The 19381-nt window shown below is 38.7% G+C and overlaps 1 protein-coding gene across 1 annotated transcript; it reads right to left on the bottom strand.

Annotated features, from left to right (window-relative positions):
• Positions 1-12020: 12020 nt before the first annotated feature.
• On the bottom strand, positions 12021-19017 carry LOC103109231 (olfactory receptor 6C2-like). The gene is made up of 2 exons (XM_007518275.2): positions 19009-19017; positions 12021-13457 (listed from the first exon to the last, which is right to left on the bottom strand). Exons 1-2 carry the CDS (start codon positions 19015-19017, stop codon positions 12495-12497), a joined length of 972 nt encoding a protein of 323 aa, XP_007518337.2. The 3' UTR covers positions 12021-12494.
• Between the last annotated feature and the right edge of the window lie 364 nt (positions 19018-19381).

The following is a 19381-nucleotide window of genomic DNA, read 5'->3' as shown; positions in this document are numbered from 1 at the left end:
AACATTTAGATTTTTTTTCTACATCATATTAAAACAACCTGGAAAGAAATCTTCTTAGTCACTTATACAGAAAAATACTGTTCATTTAGATGCTAAATGCATGAGAGTGAATTGTAATATATAAATTATTTCTTCTTCTTCTAGCGTTTGCCCTTCTTCCGTAGCCAGTCAACAGCGGCAGGTTGAGCCTGATGTAAAGTTTCGAGACCTCCTTTGAATCTGGAGAGGTGGCAGTCGTTGACTATGTGGGTCATAGTCTGTCTGGAGCCGCAGGGGCAGTTCGGGTCATCTCTGGCTCCCCAGCGATGGAACATAGCGGCGCACCAGCCATGGCCTGTTTGATAGCGATTGAGGAGGACCCAATCATAACGTGCTAGGTCAAAGCCGGGTTGACGCTTGCAGGGGTCTGTGCTGAGGTGTTTGTTCTTTACCTCAGCTGACTGCCAACTCTGTTTCCAAGAGACTGGAACAGAGAAGTTCAGTGTAGGCATAGGGGACCAGATTGGGTGACGAGATGTCAAGCATTGGACAGGGTGGGCAAAGATATCCGTGTATATTGGCAGGTCCGGTCGAGCATAGACGTGGGAAATGAACTTAGATGATGCCGCATCCCGACGAATATCTGGCGGGGCAATGTTGCTAAGAACTGGCAGCCATAGAACCGGGGTGGAACGGATGGTTCCAGAAATTATCCTCATGGAGGAATATAATTTGGAATCGACCAAGTGGACTGGGGGCTACAGAACCATACTGGGGCACAATATTCTGCAGTGGAATAGCATAATGCCAGAGATGATGATGATAAATTATTTGAAGTTAATAAACAAAAAAGCAAATTTAGAAAGGGAAAATTTAAATTACTATAACTGTCACAATTCTGGAAATAACTGGGAAACTTTTAAAATTTTCTTTCTTTTTTTAAAAATATTTTATTTATTTATTAATGAGAAAATTAGGAGGAAAGAGAGAAGGAACCAGACATCACTCTGGTACATGTGCTGCTGGACATTCAACTCAGGACCTCATGCTTGAGAGTCCAGTGCTTTATCCATTGTGCCACTTCACGGATCACAAGGATATAGTTTTCAACTCACCATGACAGGTACCTGCAAAATTCTCTCACCCTCAACTTAGATCCTTTTTCAACATCAAGCACTAGGATTCAGTGCTCTCCCACCAGTACCTTCCTCAGCCTCCTCCACCTGAGTCAAAATATAGACAAAAGATTCACCAAAGAAGAAATGCAAAAGGCCAATAGATATATAATTGGAGTAAACTGGTCCCTTCTTCTTGCTTCCCAATAAAAATTCCCCTCTTGTTCTGTAACCACCCCTCCCTAAACTTGCCCCTCCTCTGCTATGGGAATCAGGCTCTTGCAGGAAAACAGAGCTATTGAGATGTGTTTCTAGGGAGAGGCACCCTGGAAGGCATGGGGACTCAATTCTCAACTGTAGTTAAAAGCCCAGCTGCCTTCTCTCCATGGCCTTTGATGCTGTGTCTCTCTTTCCTTGTTCTTGTGGTCCCTCCAACTCACCCCCATCTATTTGTGAATCCACTTTTCTGTTAGTATCTTCTGCTGATTTCTTTATCTGTCTACTCATGTTAGGAAGTCACAGGGGCAATGAGGAGACTTGTGAAGAAATATTTTGGGAGGCCTTGAATTCCCTGGATTCTTGGAGAGAAGGCCCTGATTCTGGGACAGTTTTGAGGAGGAGGTGAGGCCATGGCCTGTAGGGTCTGGTTTGCTCGGTGTGTTGTGAATGTAGGATTCCTGACCGGTCCAGGATCCAAGACTCCTATAGAATGCCCAGAGCTATACCTAGCGTTTTTATTCTTTTTTTTTTTTTTTTACTTCTTTTTCTCCAGGATTTTTGCTGGAACTTGGTACCTGCACTAAAAATCCACTGCTCCTAGAGGCTATTTTTTCCCTTTTGTTGCCCTTGTTGTTTATTGTTTTTATTATTATGGTTGCTATTGCTGTCTGCATTGTTGGATAAAACAGAGAGAAATCGAGAGAGGACAGGAAGACAGAGAGAAAGAGAGAAAGATAGACACCTGCAGACATGCCTCACCGCTTGTGAAGCCAGCCCCCTACAGTTTGGGAGCCGGGGGCTCAAACCAGTCTCCTTTGTAAATATATATTTACAGTCCAAATGAGCGCAGATCAATTTTCAGGGCAAGGAAATGGAGTAAGAGTCATGGAATAAGTTAAATTACAGTGGTCTAAGGAACATTAAAATAACAAATACTGGTATTTAATATTCAAATAATACATACACTATCTCTTGAGAAGACACAAACTACCTTTCCCACATCTACCATAGTCTGCATGAGACATAGACTGAGAGTACAAAGTTAGTCCCAAGAAATGGTGTCTGCCCAAAATAAGGAAGAAGCTTTTTCCTCACTGTCCTGATCTGGGATGTTGAAAGGGCAGGAGTATATAATGAGACTGGACTGGATTAGACTGCCTGGCTTCATACTTCTATCACCTAAGATGTTGACCATGAACTTACAGAGACCGTCGTCCTCTATGTTCAAGTCCCCACAGAGGGTTGTCACTAAAACAAAATCCTGGTTTCATTTTAAATTGAATATCAGATTTTAAAAAAAAAGTTGTTAGGGGGTAGATAGTATAATGGTTATGCAAAGAGACTTTCATACATGAGGTTCCAAAGTCCCTGGTTCAATCCTCTGTACCACTGTAAAGAAAGGAAGAAAAAGAAAAAGTTGTTTTTACTCTAAGTATGTTCCCTGAAATAGTACTACCAGAGGAAGTTAGTACTATTTTATCGTCTTAGGGGTAAAAATATTTGGGGCATTCTTGAAAGTTCTTTGCTGTTTATCAGTCAAGTTTAGAATGTCTTATTTATCATATACTAGGCCTATTAATTCTGTCCTTGGCTACTTTTAATAATGGCTTAAATAAACAGCTGTGATGACAAACTGAGTAGTTTTTTTTTTTTTTTTTGGAAGAAAAACTACTTTGGAAAGAGTGGATTTACCAGAGTCCTTTGTTCAGTTGCGCTAGCAAGATATATCAACTGGGTAGTAAATATATTACATGAACTGTGTGCTTGCTTTTTCATGAGTATGACCTGTTGTTTTCGCCGGGTTGGCTTCATGGGCGGGTAACAGACGACCAGGGACTCATGGTTGAGCTGTACACAGTATCTCTTTATTCATGCAGGACGCAGCACAATCTATACCAAGCTAAGCTAAACTCAAAACTACAATCTTGTCCTTATAAATATACTAGCCCAGTAGGGTGGGAACAGGATGCGATGCAGAGAGGGTGGAGAGAAAAGTGACTGGTGAAAATCAGGGTATGACAAGGAGAGGGGGCGGAGCAGGCAAGAATTCTACCACTGAACCACCAATGCCCTGGAGGGAGGGTGGTGCTTGTTAATAGTGGTTATGTAAATAGAATACAGTGTTATGTAAATAGAATGCAGTGTTAAGCAGGGGGGATTTAAACCAAATGAAACAGAAAAGGTTTTTAGAAGTAGAATTAGAAGCATACCAACAATGACCCAGGTTGAGCCTGGCCTCCACAACACTGACAGAAGCTGCAGTGCTGTAGTATCTTGCTCTCTGTCTACCTCTGCTTATGACTTTCTTTCTGAAAATGTCAACCTGGAGTAGCAAAGCCACAGTGACAACAAAAAGTGGGCAATAGTCCTGTGAACAGAAACCTACTCTTAGTACTTGTTTGAATGCTAATCCTCTAATTCTCCTGTAATTGAAGAAGATTTGTAAGCCTGGGGGTGGCCACACTCATGCCTATACTTGGGAATAAGGGCTTTTCAGGGGGTTAGATGAGAGAAGGTGGCTAGGGAGAAGACTGAACATAGAACACATACTTAGTTTAATTACTGGCACCACATAGAAATATAGAAAGGCAAAAACATAGAATATCATGAATGGGGAGTAGGGCGGTAGCACAATCAGCTAAGCACAGGTGGTATAAAGCACAAGGGCTGGCCTATGGATACAGATTCGCGTCCCCAGCTCCCCACCTGCAGGGGAGTTGCTTCACAAGTGGTGAAGCAGGTTTGCAGGTGTCTTTCTCTCCCCCTCTCTGTTTTCCCCTCCTCTCTCCATTTCTCTCTGTCCTATCCAACAACAATAATAACTACAACAGTACAAAAGAACATCATGAATGGAAGAGTGGGCAGTATAGTCTGTCTGTCTCATAAAAATTAGACTGGGGGGTCAGGCAGTAGTGCAGCAGCTTAAGCACACATGGCACGAAGCACAAGGACCTGCGTAAGGATCCCACTTCAAGACCTGGCTCCCCACCTACAGAGGGGTCGCTTCACGGTTAGTGAAGCAGGTCTGTAGGTGTCTATCTTTATTTAACCTTCTCTCTTCCCCTCGTCTCTTGATTTCTCTCTATCCTGTTCAACAACAACAGCAGCATTAATAACAATAACAACAACAAGGGCAAAATGGCCTCCAGGAGCAGTGGATTCCTAGTGCAGGCACTGAGCCCCAGTGATAACACTGGAGGCAAAAAAAAAAAAAATAGACTAAAATAAGGTTCTTAATTTCACTGGAAAGTCCAGAAGTAGAGGATATGGAACAGATAAGGACCTGGGGGGGGGGGCAGGAATTTATTGAAATGGGAAATTACAGAAGCAGATTCTGAAGTCTGAAGATGTGGTGGGCAGGTACATTAGTGCTGAGTCAATTTGTACCAGGAAAGTGCAGTTTATCTTGCTAGAGTCTATGAGGCTGAGACCATGACTGACTGGTAAAGTCTAATCTGATACTAAGAGCTTGAGTTCAGATATGGAATCCATCAGTACGGATCCTAATGAGGTAGTTAGAGCTCATCACAATGGTATTTGCTGTCCAATCAACCCTAGTTTATACCCTAAAATTTCCACCTTCCAGTCCATTGTTAACAGAGAAAGTTCACAGGACTCCAGTTCCCAGAACATAGCATAAACTTAGCCATATCCCAGGTCAAAGTTCCATCAGGACTAGGAGAGACAAGAAGAAAAATAAAAATCTATGTGTGATAGCTGGTACATTTGAAAACTGTTACATTGATATTGATAAAAGTATATTTATCTATAAATTAACATAAAAATAAATATTATATGTAAGTTTTATTTAATTTGAATCTTCTCCAATTATAATGAGTGATTTATCAACTACTTTCTTTGCCCCCTATAAAAATTTATAGCAAAATAATACAGCGTAAAGGCACGTTTACTACATACACACAATTATGTGGCTCACTGTTCTGAGCAATGCAAATGCATGTCAGTTAGTTGAGGATAAAAGGCTAAATATTTATCACAACAAAGTGAGGGGTCTTTGTTTTCTCATAATAAATTTGCTTTATTATTGCTAGGATTTTTTTCTCTATCAGATTAAAACGTCCTGAAAATATATCTTTCCATTAGTTAATACAGAAAAAATACTGTTTGTGTAGATGTGTATTACATGAGAGTGGATTTTAAAATATAAAGTATTTTAAAGTCAAAAAATGAAAAAGCAAACTTCAAAACAGGGAAAGTTAAAATTACTAATATTGTCAATTGTGGAAATCATAATGAGACTTAGTTCATGTTGTTTTTTACAAAATAGAGGAAAATAAAAGGAGAAATGTAGATTAATAAATATGGAAAATGGATAGAAATTTAACAAAGTATGAATATTGGCCTTTATTTCATCATGCCTCTAATTCTTTGATAGTAGTACATATTTTTTTCACAAAGTTAGTGAAAGCCTGTATTACCTGCTTGTTCCTCAGGGCATAAATAAAGGGGCTTAGCATGGGGAAAATAAAGGCATTTAATACTGTGACCCCCATATTTATGGTTGCATCATCTTTGGGTGATGGCTTGATATAGACAAAGATACAGCTGCCATATTTCATGGAAACCACAATCATGTGGGAAGAACAGGTAGAACATGCCTTTTTCCTTGCTGTGCAGAGGGGAATCTTAGAATCATTTGAATAATACTTGTATAGAATCAAATCACAAAACAATAGTCATTAGGAGGATGAATGCAGAACAGACGATAACCATCTTCTCTAAAGCCCATGTGTATGAGCATGCGATCTTCAGGATAGGATTGGCATCACAGAGAAAATGGTCAGTGGCATTAGAGCCACAGAATTCTAAATCCAGTAACAAGCTAAATGTTGGGATGAGCATCAACAACGTAGTTATCCAGAAGCAGAAGACTAACCTCTGACAGACCCTCTAGTTCAAGATGGTCACATAATGCAGGGGTTTGCAGATGGCTACATAATGGCCATAGGACATGGCAGCCAGGAGGAAAAACTGTGTTATACTAAACAGGTACATAAAGAACAGCTGATATACACAAGTGTTATAGGGAATCGTCCTGTCACCTGTGGCTAGACTGTACAAGAATCTAGGTATACATACAGAAGTGAATGAGATTTCCAAGAAGGAAAAGTTTTGAATAAAATAGTTTATGGCAGTTTTGAGATGGGAATCCTCTAATAGGAGGAGGAGGATGGTCAGGTTTCCAGTTACGCTCGCTGTGTAGGCAATAAGCATAAACGCAAAAATCAGAATCTATAGTTGTGGGTCATCTGTCAGTCCCAGGAGGATGAATGTGGTTATTACTGTGTTACTTCTCATTTTTCACTTATGAATTTCTCCCAATCTGTGTGTAAAATTGAGAGAAAATATTAATAAGTGAATATTCCCTTCTATGTGGCTTTTTCTTAAAAAAAAAATCCAAGCAATGATTTTTTATTATACTTGACTCACTAATAAATATTTTTCAGGGCAGGGGTAGATAGCATAATGGTTATGCAAAGAGACTCTCATGCCTGAGGCTCCAAAGTCCCAGGTTTAACCCCTCTACTACTACCACCAGCCAGAGCTGGTTAAAAAAAAAAGTCATTGTGGCCAGGTAATGGCCCATCTGGTTGAGCACACACATTACAGTGCACAAAGACCCATGTTCAAGCCCTTGGTCCCCATTTGCAGGGGGAAATCTTTGCAAGTGGTGAAGCAGTGTTGCAGGTGTCTCTCTCATTCTCTCTCTCTATCACCCCTTTCCCTCTTGATTTTTGGCTGTCTCTATCAAATAAAATAATCTCTCCTCAGCTGTACCAATCCAACTTTCTCACCATCAGATTCTGATTCCAAGGAATTCAGTTCCTCCATCAGAGTCCTCTGGAATGTAACATGATTCCCCATGTCAGCATTTCCAGTATCCATCTGTAGGCAGCCCCTGGTCTGGATTTTGGGAAAAGGACTGGATGGGATCTGGTTGGAAGTTCCTCTAAATTCAATTTGTGGTTGTTGTTGTGGGCACTTCTTCATCTATATATCACATTAATTTTGTGTCTTGTCTCCCTGTTGGTGGTGGGGTACACTTGACCCTCACTTTTAGAATTGGAATATGTCTCCCACTCAATTGGATCCATCTGTTTCAGTGGTGTGTGTCTCTGCACAACAATGAACACAAGTAATCTAGAATTTCAGAGTCCTGTATATTTCCATTAGCACTTATGCCTTGACACTCTGATTTCTGAACAGTGAAAACCTTTGTGTTCACAGACCTCCTCCCTCCATGAAGGAAATACACCTTGCAGGTTGAGATAACACTCACATCAAATGGTACCACTCAGCACTCCTTATGCCATAAGCTACCTCTGATATAGGCTGTGACTGTGATATACACTACTGCTCAAGGAAAGATGACTAAACTTAAACACAGAGTATGTACACACACACACACACACACACACACACAACATAGGACTGCCCCATTTGGTATGAAATTTTTGGTTGAGAGAGAGAGAACTATTTTTTCCCCTTTTGTTGCCCTTGTTGTTTATCGGTGTTGTTGTTACTATTATTGCTAGATAGGACAGAGAGAAATGGAGAGAGGAGGGGAAGACAGAGGGGGGAGAGAAAGATAGACACCTGCAGACCTGCTTCACTGCTTGTGAAGCGACTCCCCAACAGGTGGGGAGCCAAGGGCTCAAACTGGGAAACTTAAGCTGGTCCTTGCACTTTCTTTGGGCCACTCAGCTTAACCTGCTGAGTTACCGCCCAGTCCCAAGACTGAACTATTTTGGTCACCCTGTTTCCTTTTTGTCTCATAGAAAAAAATGGGCAGAAGTGGTGCACATGATTTCTCATCCATTTTTTTTTTTTACACATATCCCATTTTTTTCCCCACTTGACATTTCTTACAGCTGAAGCCCGAGAGTCTCGGTGCACAGCAAAACATATTTCCTCCTGCTAGTCTCCTGGCAAATGAGATATGCAGAGGTCACTGTTGGTAGAATGTGGTTGCCTGCTTGACCAGGGTTCCAAGTTTTATTGGGTTCTGTTAAAGAGAGCTGAGGTCATTTCCTGTGTGCCTCACTTTGACTGTCTTTTAATAAAAGACACCTGAAGGACCCTTTTGAGCTGATGACTTCTCACCAGATACCCCTTTTCATGTCTACACATAATAAAACCATATATCCCTGAGGATTCCAGATACAACCTAGATTCCAACTGTGAGGATACAAATCCTGGCCAGACAGTTGTCTTCTTCAGTGATCAGAGCCTGGATGGTGCTGATTAGTTAATCTCCTTTACTTTACTTTCCTCACTTCTCTCCATGTGCATTTTAGGATCATTTAGCATCCTTTTCTGGGGATGTAGGCTGGTGAAAGTGTATTTAGCAATACCTCATCAAGAATCAGAAAACCAGAGAGGAAGAGTCAATGTGTTGCACTGATAATCAAGTATATTAATGAATAATCATTTATTATATTACATTTGACCTTACTTGAAAGGAGCAATGATGTGAACACAAGATAAGTTGGAGAAAGTAAAAAATAAATCCAAGAATATGAATGGAGAAACAAACTCCCAGACCTCTAGATTCCACACATGAGTGAAACCATATGGTAGCTGTCTTTCATCTCTTTACTTATTTTGCTAAGTGAGTAAGTACAGTTCCATTTGTTTTGTCCCCAAAGATGCAGCATCATCTTTGTTTGATTGCAGAGTAGTATCCCATGGACCATTTATCCCATAACTGCTCTAGCCAGTCATCTGATGATGAGCATTTAGGCTGTCTCCGTCTTTGGCTATTGCAAATAATCCAGTCATGAACACAGGGGTGCATATGCCCCTTCCAATTAGTGTTTGAGTGTTCTGATTTACATGAAGTTGCCAAAAAAATTCAAACAAAACAGAATCAAGTAAACTGTAAGACTTATGATACCTATGGTGGTAATCTTTGAGAGGTAGGAGGGGGGGGATACAGAAATTCAGTGATGTGTGTGTGTATGTGTGTATGTGTGTATGTGTGTGTGAGTGTGTGTGTGTATGTGTGTATGTGTGTGTAACTACGCATTGTAATCTTACAAAGTGTAACAACCTACTAATACCAAAAACAAACAAACACAGGGCTGGCTGGTGGTACATTCAGATGAGGACATACTTTGTCATGAACAAAGCCCTGGGTTCAATCCCCTGGTCCTCACTTTCAGAGGAGAAGCTTCACAAGTGGTGAAGCAATGTTGCTGATGTCTCTCTAGCTTTCCTTTTCTACCTCCCCCTTCCCTCTCAGTTTCTCTTTGTCTCTGTGCAATAAATGAGTAAGTGTAAAAAAGAGAAAAAAAGAAAATTCAGAACACATTTCTACCTGTCTTTTGGTTTAAATGCCCTTTAAATTGCAAAATTTAATAATAATTTCTGTTTATATATTTTAACACATTATATCAACCATGTAAGGCAAAACTAAATTCTTCTCATGGTCATTAATGTTAATTTGTATTTGATAATGTTAATTTGTATTTGATCTTCTTCCTGCTTTTTTACACTCTTTAGAATTTCTCACTACTAATTTTATAGTGCTTGAACCACCAAATTAAGTAGGAAGAACCTCAATCTGGTTTCCCATGCTTAGTGCCACATTTTTCATTTGCACCTTCTTAGCTACTGTGGTGGGTTGTGGGAGTAGTGTACACATAGATATCTGTCAAGGCACAAAGAAAGAAATGCACTCATGTGACAATCACTCTCTTATAAATTATCATTATCATGTCCCCACAGTAATAAAAAATAATAGAAAAGTTGGGCTGAGGAGGCAGCGTAATGGTTCTGCAAAAGCCTTTCAAGCCTGAGGCTCTGAAGTCCTAGGTTCAATTCCCAGCACCACCATAAGCCAGAACTGAGCAGTGTTCTGGTCTCTTCCTCTCTCTGTCTCTCTCATATATTTCCCTCTGTAGCTACTCTTTCTAATTAAAAAATAAAATAAATAAAATGTTAAAAAGCATTTAAAACATAGGAAATATAATAAGTAGTTTAAAGAGGAATAATAAAAAAAATCTCCCTTCTTGTAAAAAAGTTAACATGTTTTAAGTAGGTATAAAGATTGAAAAGAGAGAGTATGATGACCTATTATTTTTATAGTTTTATTTAATATCAAATTATCAGAAATAAGGGTGCTTAGGTGGAGCTTAGGTGGCAGATGCAATCAGTTTCTCACACACTCACGCACACACACGTTAGATGTGGAACCACACCCCTGAAATATTATAATTTTGTAAACTAATGTTAAATAATTAATAACAAAACTTTGAAAATCAAAAAATAAAATATATCGAAGAATTACTTGTTAAACACCTCAATAATATTTCAGAGAACTTCAGACAATGAGAGAATTAAAGTAAATAAGAATAGGGCACACTGAATCCACTGAAATTTCTATAGTATAAAGACTAAGAGATGTAAAATCTGAAAAGTTAGATGGCATCCAAGCTGATCAAGCTGACTTAAAAAAATTCACAAGTTTTCCTCTTTTATTTCTCTCTCTCTATCTATCTATCTATCTCTTTCTCTCTTTCTCATTTCTTCTTCTTCTTATTTTTTTTGCCAATAGGGTTAACTCTGGGGCTCAGTGCCAGCACCACCACTCCACTGCTCCTGGAGGCCATTTTCCCCATTTTGCTGCCCTTGTTGTAGTTGTTACTGTTGTTATAGCTGTTGTTGTTGCTGGATAGGACAGACAGAAATTGAGAGAGGAGGGGAAGACAGAGAGGAGGAAAGAAAGATAGACACCTGCATAATACTTCGCTACTTGTGAAACTAACCCCCTGCAGGTAGGGAGCGAGAGGCTAGACCCTGGATCCTTACAGCAGTCCTTGCGCTTTGCGCCATGTGCAATTAAACCTTGGCGCTACAGCCCAGCCCCACCCCCCATTTCATTTTTAATGGGGAGAGGCTGGGGCTCCTCACATACATGATTTCACTGCTTCTGGCATATATTTTTACTTTTTTTTAAAGAGACGGTGGAGAGATGAAGAGGGAGGCTGAAGCAGAGAAAGAGATACAGTATAACATTGTTCTACCACTCATGTGTCATGTGAAAATTCCAAGGAAGAGAAACCAGAAACATAGGTGAACAAAACAACATACAATACATATTTCAAGCAATTCAAAGATGGCAATTGCCAAAGTATACAATATTATTTATGCATTTTTTCCCTCCAGGGTTATTGCTGGGGTCGGTGCCTGCACCATGAATCCACCGCTCCTGGAGTCCATTTTCTCCCCCTTTTGTTGCCCTTGTTGTTGTAGCCTCGTTGTGGTTATTATTATTGCCATTGTTGATGTTGTTCATTGTTGGAGAGAAATGGAGAGAGGAGGGGAAGACAGAGAGGTGGAGAGATAGACACCTGCAGACCTGCCTCACTGGCTGTGAAGCGACTCCCCTGCAGGTGGGGAGCCGGGGCTCGAACCTGGATCCTTATGCTGGTCCTTGCGCTTTGCGCCACATGCGCTCAACCCACTGTGCCACCGCCCGACCCCCTATTTATGCATTTTTATGTGTTAATTCATACCACTGGCATTTAGTGAAATTGTAGAGGTAAGATTTTTTTTAATGTCTGTACACCTATACTCATAGTAGCACAATAAATAATAGCCCAAAATTGGAAGCAAGCTAGATGGCTAATGACAGATGATTTAAAAATGATGAAGTCATCTGCTTTAAATCATCTTGTTTTGAAGGAATCATTAAGTGCAGTAGCCAGCAAGAAAAAGCCGAACAGCAGACTGCATCCCCTATACACGGAATTAAAAATAAAAATAATAATAATAATAATAATAATAAAAAGGACAGAAAGGGAAAACTCAGTGGACTGGATGTGGCATATCACACCAAAGCAAAAGACTGGGGAAGAACAGGAAAAGAAGGGCTGGAGAGAAAGTTGAGGTTCTGGTGCATGACAACGCAAGAGAATCTGTTGGGGGAGAGAGTGTTCTGCAGACAATTTTCATGGGGGTGGCGAGGAATTGTATGGCGAGGAATTGTATCTATTTGTCAACAACTTTACTTCTAAGGTCCCAATAAAGTGATAAAAATGTTTCTTTTCCAAACAAAGGAGTGTTTACTAAAAAATAAGGACTAATTCAAACTGTAAGAAATTTAGATCACCCAGTCACAAAAAAAAAAAAAAAATCACATAGAAATTTACTTTCTTACTTCAACATTCCTCTAATTTTTTCAGAGCTATATAGTTTTTTCACCAAGTCATTCAAGGCTTGTTTCACTTGTTTGTTCCTCAGGGTATAAATGAATGGATTTAGCATGGGGGAGATAGAAGTAGTTAATACTGACACCCCTTTGTTAATGGCCATCTCATCTTTTGCTGAAGGTTTGATATAAATAAAGATACAACTGCCATATGTTATGGAAACCACAATCATGTGGGAAGAACAGGTGGAAAATGCTTTTTTTCTTTGCTGGGCAGAGGGGAATCTTAGAATTGATTGGATGATACTGATATAGGACCACACCACAAACATGAGAGTCACTATGAGAATAAATGCAGAACAGAAAATAACCAACTTCTCTATGAATTGCGTATCTGAGCATGAGATCTTCAAGATAGGATTAGCATCACAGGCAAAGTGATCAAGAATATTAGAGTCACAGAATTCTAGTTCTAGTCCCAAGCTAAGTGGTGGAAAAATAATCAGCAGTGTAATTATCCAACAACACATAATGAGTCTTTTACAGACCCTGTTGTTCATGATGGCCATATAATGCAGGGGCTTGCAGATGGCTACATAGCGATCATAGGACATAGTGGCCAGAAGAAAAAATTCTGTTATTCCAAAAAGGTCTGTAAAAAACAGTTGGCATGCACAAGCATTATAGGTGATGGTCCTGTCACCTGTTGATAGACTATACAGGAATCTAGGGATACAGGCAGAAGTGAAGGAGATTTCTAAAAAGGAGAAATTCTGGAGAAAAAAGTACATGGCGGTTTTAAGGTGGGAATCCACTAATGTGAGGATGATGATAGTCAGGTTTCCAATGACACTCAGCATGTAAGTGATCAGTAGAAATGTAAAGATCAATATCTGTAGTTGTGGGTCATCTGTCAATCCCAGCAGGATGAATGTGGTTATTGCTGTGTGGTTTCTCATTACCAGTTCCTGACTTCCTGTCAATCTGTGTGTCAAAGGGAGAGTAAGACATCTCAGAAGAAAGAGAGAATATATTTTCAGATGCAATTACAGTTTTTTTTAAAAAAGTCAAGCAGTCCATTGTATTTTATTTCATGCTGACTATCTTATAGCCCTGATCTAATATCATTATATAGACTTTCAACATTAGTGACAGAAAATATGAGAATTAAACTTTACATTAGGCCAATGTTTATGTACACAAATATATAACTGCATATCTAACCATACAAAACTCACATTTTTATTGCTCTAGTATCATCACAATTTTCTTTTTTCCGTAATTATTATTAATTGCCACGAGGGTTATTGCTGGGCTTGGTGTCATCACTACATACCCAGTGCTCCTGGTGGCAACTTTTTCCTTTGTTTTTTTAATTTTTTTATTGGATAGAACAAAGAGAAATTGAAAGAGGAGAGGGGAGATAGAGAGTGCGAGAAAAAGACATCTGCAGACCTGTTTCACTACTCATGAAGCAGATTCCCTGTAGATGGGGAGTGGGGGCTCAAACCCGGGTAGACTTGGTAATATGTGCAATGAACCGGGCGTGCCACTGCCAATCCTCCTCATGGATCATTTTCTGATCTTCCTCATTAAACCTAAAAGTGTATCTGACATGACTCTAAATCACTGAATTGCATTCTTATGAATTAAAATCTAGTTTTAAAGAAAGGAACAAAATAATGTTTCTGTACTTTCTGAAACAAATCTCCTGGGAAATCAGCTGATTTCCTCAATAACAACTGGCTCATGGAAACTTAGTAATCAATTTATAATTATTGATGCATAGTGAAAATGTTGGTAGGCACTATGTGAAAGTTACTATCCCTGATTTGTTTTCTCCTTACTTTTGTCTTACTCATCATTTTATTTTACCCATATATTATCCTAAAAGTCCCTCCGATTTGTGGGTTTCCATCTTGTATTTTTCTATGATAAAGGTGTTTTACTACTATGGCTATTTATGACTTTTTAGCACTTAAGGCCATTGTTCATAGATTAAAAGTTTGGATGTGAAGAAAATAATTTTCTATATTTCTTCTCAGTCACTGTTACGTAATTAAGACAAAGAAAGATATTTGTGTTGATAAGTACAGAATACAAGTGTTTTAATTTTCCTTCATGCTGAGGTAGGACTGAAAACATTGGTTTCTATATGAATGACTTTTCTGTATTTGTTATATGTTACTCTCACAAAACTCTTAAACGTGTGTTTTTCTACTAACTAAATAATTTAAAATCATTGTTCCCATCAGAATAGCAATAATTGAAAGCAAAGATCTATGAATAAGAAAGTGTTTATGATGTACAGGCTCCAGTACATGAAGGAGGCGAGATAATCCCCTGATAGTTAGGAACTCTTTAAATAAAATCCCAGTGGAATCGAACCTTCTGAAACAGATTGAAAAAACTAAGTCCTCAGAGTTTGCCTGTGGCATCTTAAATCAAAGCATTGTCCCATATTCAACACCATTTATCTCTCCCCTTCTATAATATCTAGGTATTAATAAATGCTTTAGTAAAAGACATTAAGCCAGATGAATTTCCATTTAGTATATTTTTAAAGCATTAGAAGTTAATTAACAGTGGTACCAAGTAACAAGACATTACAGTTTATTTGACATTTTATAAAGTATATTTTCATGTCAATAAGACGTGACTAGTGACAATTACGTCATGGCACAGCTCACTGCTGACTGTCCCTCAAATTATTCTCTTTCTAGTAAGTACTCACTAATCTATGCAGATGTATCTCCTGAGGTCAGAACTAATGTTACTACTGAAGAAAGCACAATGAACAAGAACAGATTCAATTCTTTACTAATTATTGGAATAAATGATTCTGATGAATCTACTCCACATTTGTTTTCTAGAGGAAATGTTATTTATTTATTTACATACTTACTTATTGCCTCCAGGGTTATTGATGGGGCTTGGTTTTGGCACTATGAATCCACAGCTCTTGGTGGCCACCCTCTCCACTTTCCCCCCACTTTAAAGGAAAAAGAAAGATAAGACACCTGTGACCAACTTCATCACTTATGAAGTGTCCTCCTTGTAGGTGGTGAGTGGAGGCCCAGACCCAGATCCTTGTACATGGTGAGAATTTTTTTTCCTAAGATATCTAGGCTGATTGTTGCATTTTACTTTTATAAACATAGAATTAATTTTTATTTTTACTCCAACTAATGAACTAGAATATTGAATGAATAAATGGAAATAAAGACATACTTACTCTTATGGAAGACAATAATACCTTTACTTGAATACACAATCCCGATAGTCCCCAAATGAGACTGAAAGTATAAGTGGAGCCAGCATATTCATAATAGCTTCTTTCCTGGAGCACTACATGTTCCCTCAGCATATTTCAGAAGCAATATGCATCAGCATTTTCAGTAGCTCTTGTCAAATATTCTTTTTGAGGTGGGGGAGATAGCATAGTAGTTATACAAAAGGACTCTCATGCTTGAGGCTTTAAGACCCAAGGTTCAGTTCCCCACAGCACCATAAACGAGAGCTGAGCAGTGCTCTGAGGGAAAAAAGTCACAAATGTCCTTTGGAGTCCTGTTTGACTTTAATTTGGGGAATTTTTTCTATATATCTCAATAGTAAAACAAAAGCATTTTTTTAAGTTTGACAACTATAAAGTGACTTATAAGATTCAGAAGAAAGAAATAACTTCTAAACTGTCTGGTCACAGAATTTTGACAATGACATTAGATGCTTATCTCAGATATATATATTCAAGAACCATCTCTGTGAATAAAGGAGAGGTCCTTTGTGACCAAAGTTGAAACATCACTAATGAAATGAATTTTGGCAAAGACAACAGAGGTGTCAGTGGGAACCATGTCCTCAGGGAAATAAAGATAAAGCAATTTTCCTAAGCACATACCAAGGGCAAAATAATTGTATTATGAAAAGACACAATTTTGAAAATGGAGATTTAAAAAGTGTTTTTGCAGACACCTCTTGTATAAATCATTAACCCCTCAATAAAACGATAAGAAGAAGAAATGGTTGTTCCAACTGTGCATTTTAATACGAAAATATAAAAGAATACACATCATAGTTTACATGGTAAATTACTATTAACATGTTATTTTACATATCAATATGCATTTACATCATATTTTTCTCTTTGACATTTGAAACTTGTTTATGAGTGAAACCAGGGTGTTTTTTGTAGAGGCTGTATCAGTGGATCTACACTTTAATAGTTTTTCACATTTGACATAAACATAACCCCAGTTTTTCATATATAAATTCACCTCGGCTGGGAGTTGGGCGGTAGCGCAGTGGGTTAAGTGCACATGGCACAAAGCACAGGGACCAGCATAAGGATCCTAGATCAAGACGCAGCTCCCCACCTGCACGGGAGTCGTCTCACAGGCAGTGAAGCATGTCTGCAGGTGTCTATCTTTCTCTCCCTGTCTCTGTCTTCCCCTCCTCTCTCCATTTCTCTCTGTCCTGTCTAACAACAATTGACGACATCAATTACAACAATTGATGACATCAACTACAACAACACTCATAACTACAACAATTAAAAAAAGGGCAACAAAAGGAAAAATACATAATTTTTTAAAAATTACCTTGGCACAAGGTAGGAGCTGACATTTGACCTTCCTAATTACTATGTGGGAATCTTTTTAAAACACCCAAGCACAACTGTATGTGTCCATATAAATGAAGTCTTTAGGACAAATGCCTTCTAATTCAATTACAGGAAAATGATAAGATAACCAATGAGTGAAGTAGTGAAAATTATATTTCAGTTAGTTCCTATATAACTAGTGAGATCAGAGAGAGGATCGGCTATATAGTCCTTATTGATTCCATCAAATAATTCTCTTTTTTATCATGTTATTGGGGTGATTAATGGTTTACAGTACAGTTGTAGAGACATACATACAATTTCTTATATCCCCATAGGAGGTTTAAATACTTCACTTCTTTCAAAGCTGTCATTTATTATATTTTTTGTATTACCAGGGAGCAAATAAAGATTTTTAGATTTTAAAGAGTTCACTAAAAATTAAATATGCAAAGAATATATATGTTCCATGTTCATTAAATATGTGCAATTATTTAGATCACATACTACAATAAAACTAAAACAAACAAAAAACTCAAAAAGTCACCTTTTAAAGACAACACTTGGAAATTCCCCTGCTGGATTCATATTACATTGAAATGTACCACAAAGATAATGTGATTTCACTAAGTGAAAAAACACACTACTTGCTTTGAATCAAGAGTAAATTATCATTATTAATGTTATAGTAAACATTAAATGAGTAATTAATACATTTTGAATATGGCTTGCTGCTATGGAAACATCACCAAACCAGACCGAGTAATATTAATAAAATTACAATCACATGTTCAGTGAAAAGAAAGAGATAAATGTAGTGTGTACAGGGAGGCCTCTAAATCAAACAAGGAAGTTTCAAGTAACTTGCAAAAAATGACTCAAAGTCAAAAGTTGGGAGAATAATATCAGACTAACAAGTAAGAATAACAGTGGGGAGGGGCCGGTCAGTAGCACAGCGGGTTAAGCACACATGGAATGAAGCACAATGGCCAGCTTAAAGATCATAGTTCAACACCACCCCCATCTTCAGAAGTAGGGGTTGGGGTCGCTTCACAAGTGTTGAAGCAGGTCTGCAGGTGTCTTTCTCTCCTTCTCTATGACTTCCCCTTCCCTCAATTTCTCTCTGTCCTATCCAACAACAACAGTAGCAATAATAACAAAAATAAACAAGGGCAACACAAGGGAAAAAATAGCCTCCAGGAGCAGTGGATTCCTAGTGCAGGCACCTAGCCCCAGCAATAACCCTGGAGACAAAAAACAAACAAACAAACAAAAAGAATAACAGTGGAGGACTTCCAGAAGATGTGGCACAGACTCTACCCCCAAAACAACAAAATAGGGCCAGGTGGTGGTGCACCTGGTTAAGCACACACACTACAGTGCGGAAGGACCCGGGTTCGAGCCCCCCGGTCCCCACCTGCTGGGGGAAAGAAAGCTTCCCGAGTGGTGAGCTGGGCTGCTTTGAATGTCTCTCTGTTTCTTTCCCTCTCCATCTACCCCTTGGCTCCCAATTTTCTCTGTCTCTATCCATTAGTAAATAAATAAAGTGTTTAAAAAAATAAGAAATGTACAACTATCCAAACTTAACTAACTAGCAGCATTTTAGTCCCAGTCGTGGAACCTCTGGGGCTTTGCTTGTTTTACTTTAAATCTCTTCTCCTGATAACTCACCCTGTTTTACTGCCTCTGCTGGTCTCAACTAAGTCAATACTACAAGCGCCACCATGCTAAATTAAGCTGCTATGGCCTTTGTGCTGCAGATTGTCTCCAGACACCAAACCTGAGATGGCAACCTCCCAACTCCTCTGATCTGGTGAGATCTTTCCTAACACATGAGATTAGACTACCTAGTTACATTTTATATGGCTCATCTTCTAACAAAATGACAGACTCCAAATATAGACTAAGGCCTAGACTACTAGGTACATGTGTACATATCCATATAAGTTAGGGGGCAATTACATATCTCAGAGTGAAAGTGCTTAATAGTCATCTATGAATAGACTTAGACCTAATAAGCTTGGAAATCTAGTGGAATGTCCTACAGAAGGCATCATAAATTCTCTAATCAAATATTTATTACTTAGGCCTACACATCCTCCTCTCCTACCATTTACCTTGTTTCCCTCAGTCACTCTATCTACTCAACTAACTACACAAACTAAAGTAAGATTTACTCTTCCATCTTTGAATTTCTTCTGATAGATAGGGAAGCATCATCACACCTTAGCAATCTTTTAGAAGAAATGGAGAAATGGTGTATACAACTGGCCAAGAGACATACTGGCCATA

The sequence above is a fragment of the Erinaceus europaeus genome, chromosome 7 (genome assembly GCF_950295315.1).
Source record: "Erinaceus europaeus chromosome 7, mEriEur2.1, whole genome shotgun sequence".
Classification (NCBI taxonomy): domain Eukaryota; kingdom Metazoa; phylum Chordata; class Mammalia; order Eulipotyphla; family Erinaceidae; genus Erinaceus; species Erinaceus europaeus.
Note: the sequence above shows the minus strand (reverse complement) of the source record. Positions and strands in the feature narration are given on the sequence as shown.